The sequence below is a fragment of the Ambystoma mexicanum genome, chromosome 8 (genome assembly GCF_040938575.1).
Source record: "Ambystoma mexicanum isolate Mex_15411 chromosome 8, UKY_AmexF1_1, whole genome shotgun sequence".
In the NCBI taxonomy this organism is placed as follows: domain Eukaryota; kingdom Metazoa; phylum Chordata; class Amphibia; order Caudata; family Ambystomatidae; genus Ambystoma; species Ambystoma mexicanum.
Window position 1 is genome coordinate 1,154,077,149 of NC_090929.1, and position 12,587 is coordinate 1,154,089,735.

Consider the following 12,587-nt stretch of genomic DNA (forward strand, 5'->3'; position numbering starts at 1 on the left):
TGCCAATTGTTTTATTTTGCCGTGTTTTGTCACTTCTTTTTTACTGCAAAAACATAGGTTGCAATATGGTAGATGGTAAGTTTGTGTTAGGTATATAGAAGGGAGGCGGTGGATGGTAAGGGGTTGGGTGTGGGTGTTATCCCCCTGCTTTTTGCAGTAAAAAAGCAGTTAAAATAGCAAAAACAAATTTGGCAAAAAAATAGTCGAGAAGCATTCATAAATCTGAGATTTATACTGTAAATAGCATTTTTTTAAAGATGTGTTTTCACAATGTTTTTTTTGTAATTGATCTCTTTCATCAACATTGCAGAACATGAAATGCATCCAAACACTTACTGCATAGTGGGGCCCCATTGATCTGTTTGAAAATGCTGCCATGTAATGTATAGCGAAATAATAGCATATACACCATTCAATGTCCTTCCTGGAGCTGAACAACCGTACATCTCTTTCATGATACCTGTCTTCTTTCTGGCACGTACCCTGTAGAGTTGAATGTGGCCGAATTTCCAGGCAAATTGATAATTAAAGGGAATATTGTAGAGGTTTATACTTTCAAAACTATACTAAAAGAAATATTACTTTATGTGCAGTTGAAACAGAATTGTCCATGGTCCGTGTCCTAATTTTTATATTATGATATTCACAGTACACTGTACACTCCATAAGGAAGATGATAATTGGCCGCATGATAAGTTTGCCGGTCTGGTAACAATGGTACCGGTAAGCTTGCCGGTACTATTATTACAGGACCGCCAAACTACGAGTTCTGCTCGTGGGTGCCTTCCCGCCTGCCAGGTCTGACCTGGCGGGTTTACCGGCACCCGCGAGCAGAGCATGTCAGATGCGCCGGCACCATTGCAGAATGGGGCTCAATGAGAATGGGGAGCATTTTTTTCCGGCGCCCGCGAATGGACAATTACCGGGTCCGGCAGGGCCGTAAAGACCTGGTAATTGCCCATTTGCGGGTGCCGGAAAAATGTGCACGTTTGGCGGCAGCCTGCCAGTTATACCGGCAAGGCTACCGCCAAACTTGTAATGAGGCCCAATGTACTAACTATAAACATTTAATCACATGACCTCTACAGTGACTGAAGCAACAAGATAATTTCATATGTTGATTCGATCGGTGTCTGGTCAAAGGATCGAATCCAAAGGGTCGAATGGTCAAAGGATCGACACCAAAGGATCGAAAACAAAAGGATCGATTTTTTTTTTAATTATATATTTTTTGGGGGGGTTTTCGTTTAGTGAAAATGTTTTCTACCACAAAAACGGTGGTTGGGGGGGACCCCCCAAAAAAAAAAAAATGTAAAAAAACAAATAAAAATTCGATCCTTTGGTTTTCGGTCCTTTGGTGTCGATCCTTTGACCATTCGACCCTTTGGTTGTCGATCCTTTGACCTACAACCGATTCGATCGATAATGACCACTTACCGGTTACTATGCTTTTGACAGGTATTTCATTCAATGTTACTATTCAGACATCTGCATCAGTTTAGATGCTCTGTTTGCAATCATTTTCAAGAAGCACTGCCAGGTTTTCACTCGTTCCCAAAATGTAGGAAATCAGCTTTAAGCTCAAACCACCTGATGCGATACTTTGGTACATTTGCACCTGCGCCACCACTGTTTACTCTTGCACAATCACACTGGTGCCACTCCAATATGGTGCAGCATTAAAGAAACCTTGCGCTGGCACAACATTGCCCTGGTGCATACGACATATTGTTTCAATGTATTTTTGCAACAGTGCAACTTTCATACTATTGCTCGGATCAGTGCAAACATTTCCCTGGTGCAAAAATGAATTGAAAGAATGTTTTTGGTCCTAGGGCAGTTTTTGCCGTAGTGCTAATTGTATTTGCGCCAGCGCAAAGTTTCTGTAATATGGTCCATGGCTGCAAAAATGTATTCACTGGTGCTAAAGTGATTGTATAAGTGCAAACAGTACTTGCCCACGTGCCAATATGCTTGTGCAATCAGCATTTACAATGATGTAGAGGGAGTAGACAATCAGCTACAACATTCTCTTTTTAAATTAGCTGAACTGCCATGAGATGAGAAGAAACAATGGCTGCCACTAGCAACCACCTGAAAAGGTACATATGTGTTTCTTTTAAGCGTAGACCATTATGCTTCTTAAAGTTACAGACAACCGTTTTTTGGACATTGCTAGTAGTAGTTTGTTTGCCACACATTATATTGACCCCTCAGTTCATGAAATATGGCATTTTCAAAAGCCGCAATTATTTGGAATGGATTCAGATTGGAAGAATGGATGCACATGTTGCTATTATTTTAATGATAATGTTAGTAGGCACAAGACAAGATCATGCTTCAACACAGCAGGAGGAACAGAATCTGGTACTTGAAACAATGCCATTCTTAATCATTCTTAATCATGTATATAGTTGATGTCTTACCATGTGAATAAGTCACAGGTTAAGCACTTTCCTCTGTCATGGGCCCAAACTGCACTTGGCAAATTCAAATCCTAACAGAGTCGACTCAGCCCTTCATCCTTCCACGGCCAATACGTTGTGTATGTGTGTATTAGCAGCTATTATTACGGTACTTAGAAGCAGAATGAAACTGGCATGAAGCGTCATATGTAAACCTGATGGCATAATCATGACCTCTGCAGTCAGGGCTGATAATAGCGCACCAGACTGAGTCAAAGGCCCTGTCCGCCCTGAACACTGGAGTGATCGCTATTCATACCCCGCAGTACAACCCGGGGTGCCAATACCGAAATGGGCTCTGTGAGTATTGTCTGTGCCCAATTTCCCTAATAAAAGAACAAATGCCATGGAAAATAGTTAAGGGAGTAAGTCCCTTTACTATTTTCATGGTGGCCATCATGAAACAAGAAGGACGGCAATGGAGCTGGTCCAGAGCCAGGTAGATTGGGGTGGGGTGTGTGTTTGGAGGGGTTGGACAGCCTGCAGAACTTTGGGGGGTAACACAGGAATGGGGCTGGGGCACCGGCCCAAAAAAATAAGGATGGACACCTGGTGGAAGTAGTCAAGTGGCTGAGAGAACGAGGGCGGTTTCTTTTTGATTCCATCCCACTTTCCTTGTCTCCTGATTGCCCAGACGCTCTCCCCCAGGTGCGACTATGTAATCCAATTTGTTTTTCAATTGGAATATTTGTGACTAGTACAAAAAAAGTCTCAATGCACATTGAGTGTCTGCAATGATACTGCCCATCATGTATGTATAACAGTTGTATTTTCATACATGTATAACATGAGTCCTGTTTTTCCTTCTGGACAGCCTTCCCAGAGCGACAAAATCTCCAATCCGGAAGTTCTAAAATGGATGAATGATTTGGCCAAAGTTCGTAAACAGCTTAAAGGTAAACCCAGTAATTGTATATTTTATGTACAAGCCACACTGTTGTCATACTATCTTTTTTCTTTCCACCCTCACATTCCTCTTACTTAGGGGGATTCAGCATGCTACCAGGTCCTCCCATCCTAGCAGTAACAGTGATGTAATCATCAGCATTAGCCAATTTTATAATCCCGACTCGACCATAAGAATCGAAGATGTTATATTAATATCAGCCACCTTGCAAGTTTCCACCACAATACATCAATTAACTTCTTAATTAAGAGTAGTGTACCATGCTTTCAAAGCAAGTTTTCCACTATCAAGAGACACCACCATGTTCCCTCCTTTGAAATATATGTGTTCAACACCTTAATGATATTAACTATCTTACCTCTTTGGCTCCCCTAACCAAGTTAATTGGATAACGAAATCGTTGTCCAGCATTCCTCTGAAGCTTCTCCAGCTTTATCCCCACCAATAATCCTTTCCATGTCCTAAACTCTTCCTGCTTCACCTGTCATTCTGATAATGAAAGGACCTCTCTTACTTTGTCATAAGGAGGAAAAAAGATGCATAATGTATCTCCTCATTTGTTGCAATGCGATCATGGTCACCAAGCCAGAAATTATTGAAAATGGCCTAACCTTAACATTACCATTAAGTAGCTAAGCAATCCATCACCTATTTTCTCTGAATAATATGTGGCTTGTTTATATTCAACAAACATGTGCATCTCATCAACCTTTTCTTGTTGGCATTTCAAATAATTCTGGGACAGATTTCCAAATGGGATTTGTCCACTTGTGTGCCAGTGCTCAGACAGAATGCTCTCATTCTGCAGCCGGGCTAATTTATAAAAGAGAATAAACCCATGCAGAAGCATATTTTTGTGAATCTACCAAGATGCAAAATATAGGCAAGTCTAACACAGATCAAATTATCCAGAGTGGCATCAGGATGCATGTTGATCTCCTTAAGATATACAAATCTTTTCCCCATGCCTGTTTTCCCATCACAGGCTCGGCATAGTGAACACACTTGATCTGCCGAACGTCTTCCAAAAATATAATTTAATTACACATTCTTTACTTGATCCTTTCTATATTTATTTTCACAAAAAATACAAAAATGCTTAGAACATAAAAAAAGGTCTTAAGACAGGCAAAACCTTTACCCCTATCTTTAGCACCTTTATTTACATTCCAAGGACTTGGAAAGTGACCTCTTGCCTTGCTGCATCCAGCGCAGCCACGTATTTCTGGAGTATTTTCTAATATTTGCATAAATTGAAGGCCACTTTATCTCTCTCTTGGACCATGAACTACTCTTCCTATTCCCCCCTCGGCCCCCCGCATCAAATCCCAGGGTCTACCAAATTCGCTACTCCATCCAGAAGGCACATACATCATCTATCCTGGGGTTGCTGAATTGCATAACGTGCCTCGCTGGAATTGTGGGATGGTTGGAGAATTCATGCTACACTTATTCTGTGAGCACTGACGGGTGCAAGCCAACTGGAAGTAGGGGGCCCGGTAGATGTGATCGCAGATAGCGAGGAGTCTCTGGACGGTATGCTTGTCCTGTCGGATCATTCAGGAGGGGTCACAGGCTGTGGTAGTTGACATACATTCTGCTAACATTTTTTCAACAATTCGCGTTTGAAGAAGGCGTACATGTTATAAACACTTTCTAACTCTGTTTTTCACAACAGAACTTAAATTGAAAATTTCCGAGGATCGCACCAATATGCTGCGAATGTCACAAAGCAATGCACAAGACGAGAGCTTGGGAATGTACAATGGCGGAGAACAACCAGAAGCTGCATGCGCGCCTCCAACACCATCATCTGTGGAAGAAACCATGGAATCGGTTTGGAAACGTCTCAAGGAGAAAAGACAGCTACTTAACCTGCCCGATAACTTGAAGGTACAGTCCCACAAACTGCAAGTGCATGCCATGGTTTGCACATATTTTTATCAGCGTGACAGTCTGCCGAGTATGTATAGCGATGAATCACTCTGTGCTACTATTTTAGAAACTACCGCCTACAAGTTGGCATTGTGAGACGCTGCGTTATGTCACTACATTAATAGAAGATTCTGATGAATCATATGGTTCACTTTTGAATTACTATGCAGCTAAATGTGTGTAATTCCAACGCCTGAAACAGTGAAGGGTGGATGGGGAATATGAGACAATCCTCTTATTAGAACGCGTTTGAAATGTTGGTCACACTGCTTCTTTACCTATTATTTAATCTAGCAGAGCAGCTACAGTCTTCCAGTATTATGTCATATATGGCAATTATTCTAATAGCACCCATAATATTGTAATACTAACATTTGCATTGAGAATGAAAATATTGAACTGCGTACATTGCTCCAATATGCTCCTTCCAAATCCACTTAGGCGTTTGACAGATGTGTGTATTATTTGCCCTCTTTTTCAGAGGTTTAGATATTTAGAGTTATACACCTACCTACTCCCCATTGAAACATTTGAAAGCCAATTGATTTAATTTCTGAACGTTCTATTGACCAGTTGGAAAGCTGGTGCTGGACAATTTTGGTTGGGTTTTTGCATGCCAACCAGATCATTGCAAAGGATGTTTCTCAGTGGCTATGGCCAGTCGCATTGTGACTCTTTGCGAGTTGCAAACGACAGGTTGCAGAGCTCTCTGCCCTACGACTTGAAGAGCAAGCATTGCAACCTGCACTCAACGGTTTATATATATTGTTACCACTTTATGCGCAACCAGTCTAGACAAAACATATTGCTTCATAGGTAGGTTATGAGCAGGTAAAACTGTCAGAACATTTTAAAATGAAATTTTCAAGATGCTGGATGGGTTCATTGTATCAGAACTAGGCCAGGACAAACGTTCCTGTAACAAACCTGAATCACACGAATTCGCAGGAACTTCTTAGAAAGGTTTTTTGAACTTTTAAGAAGTAGCTTGTATATAAGCCATGTAATAATAACATGTCTAATATATTTATGTAATTTTTTGTGTTGTGTATATTGTGATGAATCTGGGCAATTCGTCCCTTCTTCCCAGGGGGAGCCATCCCCTTTGAGGCTAGGAACGTGAGCCTGCTAAGTAAGAACCCCCCTCCCCCCAGGTGTCTGGGTAAGTGGGAGCTCACTGGGAGTGACTCCCCTTTAGGAGACAAGGACTCCCATTCCTATAAGGAACTCCCTACAAAGAACACAGTGTCTGCCCAGATAGGAAAAGAAAAGTCTGATATTATTTCTGGGGATTGGCATACCCAACAAACTAACATTACTCCCAGATATTTGGCTGAAGGCAATGCTGGGATTCACATGAAGGCAGCATGTGATGAAGATCAACAACCTGTGGTAATGCAGCAGCAAGAATAAAGAGACGAGAAATCTGGAATGTTGCCAGAAGAATACTATGCAGAGGCAATCCTCTGACGTGAGAATGTCCTGGAGGGGCGGGGCTGTACTACACTGTGGAGCCAGCGATAGTGTGAAGCGAGAGCGGATGAGGGAGGGACACCGAAATGCTGGCGTTGTGAAGGAAGACAATGCCGAAGTGGAGACAGGGGCAGGGATGTGAGAGAAATAATCTTGTCCAATGGCACGACCACACAGCATTCTGGTAGGCCTGGGGCTTGTTAAGCGATGCAGAGACCAGTCCACAACGGGGAAACCAAATCCCCAATCTCTGTGTGAGAAATACAGCGACTGCCGAGCCGGTCAATCAAACGGAAGCAATCGCTCCCGAGAAGGTAAAGCCACCGAGAGGGACGTACAGCTATGTCCCTGAGTTAAGCATACCCAAAAGCAAAAGGGGCTTAACAAGAGAGAGTGAGCAAGAACCTACAGAAGTTAAAAGGGTTATGGGTGCCTGAGAAACCTGACTGCTGGACATGAGCAAACGCCCAAGAGAGACCCTGCTGAGTTGAACGAATCAGAGGGCCAGAAGACTTTGGGAAGCCCTAGAAAGCTAAGTCTTGAATTGAGCTGGATAAACCAAAGGGGTTATAGGAGCCCCAGAAACCTGATTGCTACACACAGGCAGACACCAGGAGAGACCCTGATGAGTGGAGTAAACCAGAGGGCCAGAAGGCTTTGGGGAGCCCATGAAAAATAAGTAACACTTTTCAACACTTGGGAAAACAGGGAACCTGGGGGGTTCAAGTATTCAATCATAAATCAGGAACAATTTGATAGACCATGTTCAAATTGGTGGAATCACACTAAGAAAATACTTTATCCTTTTAAGGAACTGGAACAATTAGACTTGTGTAAAGCCTTTAAACTTGTAAGGAACCTGAAGGGAGGACTGAAAACCCTACTTTGATAAACTATGGAAAAACCACGTTAGCATGATGAACAGTATTTGGGGCCAACTCAAGTAGTTGTGGCCAGAAGAAGCCTGAGTGGAAGGGCTACTGCTCTGGCACGTTTTTATGTTAACCTGTTCTGAAAGTGATAGGGCCAGATAGAGGTTATGTTTCAGACAGAGGACTATTTTGATTTGGACATATGACAAGCACCCTTAGTTTTGTTTTGTGGCAGGGAAATTCCCTCAAAGCAATAGGGACAGGTAGGCATTGTTCTTTATTTCAAATAAACAACCTTGAAATGTTAATCACTAGTCCAACTCCTTCTTCTGGTTTGCCACAGTGAAGCGGCAAAGGTGATAGTCCAGTGGCTAGCACAAGAGCAGGCCCAGCACAGCTTCCCTGGAGTGAATTGGTACAAAATAGAGGAGCAGGCGACTTGTGGCATCAGTTGAAGATCTACAAAGTTATGAGGCTCTGCTCGAAACGGCAACAGCTGCTGTCAGGTAGCCCAGGCGAGAGCTGGTCAGTCCACCAGTTGTTTTAGGGACGCTTCTAAAGGCTCTGCAGGCAAGTAGGGGTCGAGACTGGTTGTTCCTATTGGTCAAGGCACCAACAAAAGCCTTCTTGAGATCAGGACAGAGTAGCAGGGATTCACCAGGACAACACTGGGGCCAATGCAGTTCAGCTGCAGGGGTTGTCTTCTAGTCGTCAATGGGTTGCTCTTCGTCGTACAAGTCTTGGCTCCAATGGTTATCTGATGAATAGTTGCAGGAGCCCTCCTTTTATCCAAGATTCAGGCTGGGAGCAAGCCCAGCAATTGTAAGGATCTACACCATTCAGCCAGTGGCTATCCAATCATGGATAGGCCACTGGCCACCACATCTTACAAGCAACAGAAATTCAGGCACCAGAGATGTGGATTGGGACTAGACAGTCTGAGGCCTCTGTCTCTGGCACACAAACACACCCCTTAGCCCATGAAACCCACTTGCTACCGGGAAAGGGATTTCCATATATGGAATGTCCTGACCTGAGAAGGCAGAAAGAATGCCGAAAACCAATATGGCCAAAAAACAAGCGAAACAACTAGTGGCAAGGCCTTCTTAGAGTGCTAGCTACTTTTTGTAACCATTAACAGTAAATTCAAAAGTACATGAATAAAATGTCTCAGAAACAGTCAAAATATCACAGTTGCCACGAGTCTGTCTAAGGCACATTGTAAACACAACCAAAAAGCAATTAGATGTTAAAAGATATAAAGATACAATGTATCCTGATTGCACTTCACTTTAAGGTGATGTGTGCAAATGGAACAATAGAAGAACAAAGAGAGACATAGGGTGTCATTACACGTTAGGCGGTAGAGGGTTTACGGCGCCGGTAGAGCTGGCGGCACCGTTAACCCTCTACCGCCTCATTACAAGATATGCTTGCGGGTCCCGCTAAGGATGTCTGGTAAAACCAGGCATCCTTAGAGGGACCCGCTATCAGACCAGGATGCTAACAACGGGCCCATCATTAACGGGCCCGTTGTTAGCATACTCCCCATTCCCATTGAGCACTATGGGGGCTCAAATGGAAATGGGGATGTACCGGGCCCCGGGAAAGGGAATTACCGGGCCCTCCAAGGTCAGAATGGCCCGGTATTTCACAATTCCAGGAACCCGGACCCGGTACCCGGTATGAGGGTAGCCATGCCGCTAAAAGCTAAAAATAGTGTCTCAGTACTGATAGTCTTAGTGACTACTCAGTTTCCCCATACAAATGAGCAAAACAAGGGAAAAGTCAGGACATGTTTCAAAACAAGCAAAAAGAAACGTTGTCCCATAGAAATCTATGCAGGGAAAGTTGAAAAAGAAATCATTCCCAACACGATCACAGTACCTATTTCTCCGTCAGATCTGGGCTGGCATTGGCAAAATGTCTTTGTCTTTGTTCTGGAAGAAGGTTTACAGTTCATCAGCGAGTTCCTGTGAAATGTGGGTGGTTGAGCAGCATTCCATTGGCACTAGTATCTCTTTTGTGATCTTGAAGATCTCAGCGGATTTGCTGCTAGACTGCGAAATGCCATTCTGAGGGAAGTCTTTCTTCTTCCTAGTGATGGCGTAGTGTTATTCTCTTTGATGACACTGGCATACTATGACATTTTCCTTCAAGTTTCCTGTTTGCATGTTTGAGGAAGTTGAGAAGGAAATATATCTAGGCTCTGTTCCTGAAATCAAACAGATGTTCAAGAATAAGAATAAAGAAGAGTAGACATAGAAGGAGACTACAAGACCAACAGGTAGCAGAGCATGAGGTATAGTGTGAAGGAGAGAGAGACCCTTATCTTTGTGCTCAACATGCTCAGGTACACAGAGAAGAGGGCGCACACAGGGCCTCATCAGAGTTGGGCATAGCGGTAAAATGTGGTGGTAATGCTATTACCGACACATTTACTTCTCCGCCCAATTCGGAGGATGGCCAAATTCACCTCCAGCTACGAGCTGGAGGTGAATGCGCCGGCGGTATGGGCTATTTCGGCGCTATTACCATCGGCGGTAATTGTGCCTGTGGTATTAGTACCACCCATCTCCATTAGGTCCAATGGACCCAATGGAGAGTGGGAATTTACCACCTTACCACTACTCGTGATCCGGTGCAAATTGAGCCAGACTGAGTAGCGCTAACGCAAATTGCTATGAGCTAGAGGTGAATGTGCTGGCGGTATGGGCTATTTCGGTGCTATTACCTCCGGCGGTAGTTGCGCCTGTGGTAATAGGACCACCCATCTCCATTGGGTCCAATGGACCCAATGGAGAGTGGGAATTTACCACCTTACCACTACTCGTGAACCAGTGCAAACTGCGCCGGACCGAGTAGCGCTAACGCAAATTGCGTTGGGCGGTATCCCAGCGCAATTAGCGCTAGGATACCGCCCAACTCATGATAGACCCCACAGTCTTCTCTCGAGTCACTTTTAATTTAATTTGTTTACTTACTATTTATTGATTTATTTGAGGAAAATGCCCAGAAAACAATGCATTTTTGGCACAAAAACCGTTTAACATTGATTTACTGAGCGGAGGACCAATGTCCTAAACAATGGGTGAGAGAATATGGATATAAGACCAGATGATGCAGGGGGAGGTGGAAACATGAAGTAGGGACAAGTACAGTAGAGCATGATATATGACCTGGATAGTGGAGGATGTGCTACCTTATAGGATGTACAGGTGAGGGATAAGTGCTGTGGGGTTGTCATAGACAGGTAGGGTGAGAGGAGAACAGGGAGATGTGGTGGCGTAGAATGTTATGTATGTGGTTCTTCAGAAAGCAGGAGAATTAAGAACTTGGATTTAAATAGAGATAGAGTGGGATTGGTGCGGAGAGGGAGAGCATTCCAGTGCAAGGGAGCGAGAAGAGGAAGAGCACGGAAATGAGACGGAGCACGAGGGTGGCAAGGAGATGAGCAAAGGATGATCGTAGGGAACAAGGGGGAGAGTAGGGAGTGAGATGGGTCGATAGGTATGGTGGGGCAAGTCGTGTATAGTTTTGAAGACGATGAGAATTAGTTTATACTTTGCCCTCTGTCTCATAGATAACCAGCCTAACTGCTCATGGGTTGGGGAGGTGGAGGTAAAGCAGGGAAGGTTGAAGCGTGTACCTACAGCAAAGTTGAGGACTTTGTCGAGAGGTGAAAACGCATAGTTGGGAAGGCCATAGAATACACTGGCACAGTAGACAGATCGAGAGTGTACTAAAGAGGAGATTAGTTGCTTAGCAGTGGTAAAGGGAAGACAGTGAGCCTCATTACAATGTAGGCGGCCGCGGAATGAACGGTGCTGGTAAGGGACCGTCAATGTTAATTCCGGGCCGCCACATTACAAAGTCTGCAGCGGGTCCCGCTCTGGACGCCTGGCCAGACTAGACGTGCAGAGCGGGACCCGCTAGCATACCAGGATGCTAACGACGGGCCCGTCATTAACGGGCCCGTTGTTAGCATCCTCCCCATTCCCATTGAACACTATGGGGGCTCAAATGCGAATGGGGATGTACCGGGACTGGGTCCCGCGAAAGGGAATTACCAGGCCCTCCAAGGCCGGAATGGCCCGGTAAGTCCCCTTTTGCGGGACCAGGACCCGGTACCCGGTTTGGGGGTAGCCATGTCGCTAAAAACGGCATGGCTACCTCCAAACCCGTAATGAGGCTCAGTGTCTTATTTTTCTGATGTTTAGGATATTAAGTCTGACAGCAGTGGCAGATTTGGAGATGAAGAGCGAGAAGTGTAGAGATGGGTCGAAGACGATGCCAAGGTTGCGAGTAGAAGTAGAGTAGGAAAGGTAGTCAGCAGAGAAGAATAAAAGAGGGGAAGAGGAAGAGATAACCCGTTTGGCTGGGAAGTAGAGTACTTCATTCTTGGCAGAGTTGAGCATGAGCGAGTGAGATGCCATCCAGTATTTGATGGCGGAACGACTGACATTTTTTACCATAGCTTGAAAGATAAGGAGAGAAAGGAGAAGAAGATCTGCGTGCCATCAGTGAAGAGTTGATAGGAGAAGGGATAGGAGGAGGTCAAGGAACCAAGAGCAGAGGTATAAAGAGTTAAGAGAAGTGGACCCAGGACTGACCCATGGGGAACACCAACAGTAACGGGGGTGAGTGGGGAGGTAAGGCTGTTCCAGGATACCTAGAAGTGTCTGGGGCAACTTCATTTAGTGCATAGTGGAGAAGTCACTTTTGGATTCTTTTACTTGATGTAAGTCTATAAGACTGCAAAAGTAAATAGTGACTTAAATGGGGGGGGGACCAAGGCCCCTCCAACTGATGCGAATGTAACTTATCACTTAACTGTCCATTGTGAAGAAAAGATATGCTGCTCATCAAGTCTCCTCTGTGTTGCGCTGTGAAAAATAAAACAGAATTTAGGAGGTCATTTTGAATTTAGCAGAA

The 12,587-nt window shown here is 44.3% G+C and overlaps 1 protein-coding gene across 1 annotated transcript in view; it reads left to right on the forward strand.

Moving 5' to 3' along the window:
- The window catches only part of FAM13C (family with sequence similarity 13 member C), an 835,708-nt gene that overhangs the window by 681,490 nt on the left and 141,631 nt on the right, over positions 1–12,587 (forward strand). Inside the window, exons 9-10 of the mRNA XM_069611221.1 lie at positions 3,280–3,361; positions 5,051–5,265. Coding sequence (XP_069467322.1) covers positions 3,280–3,361; positions 5,051–5,265 — 297 coding nt within the window. The remainder of the gene's footprint in view (positions 1–3,279; positions 3,362–5,050; positions 5,266–12,587) is intronic.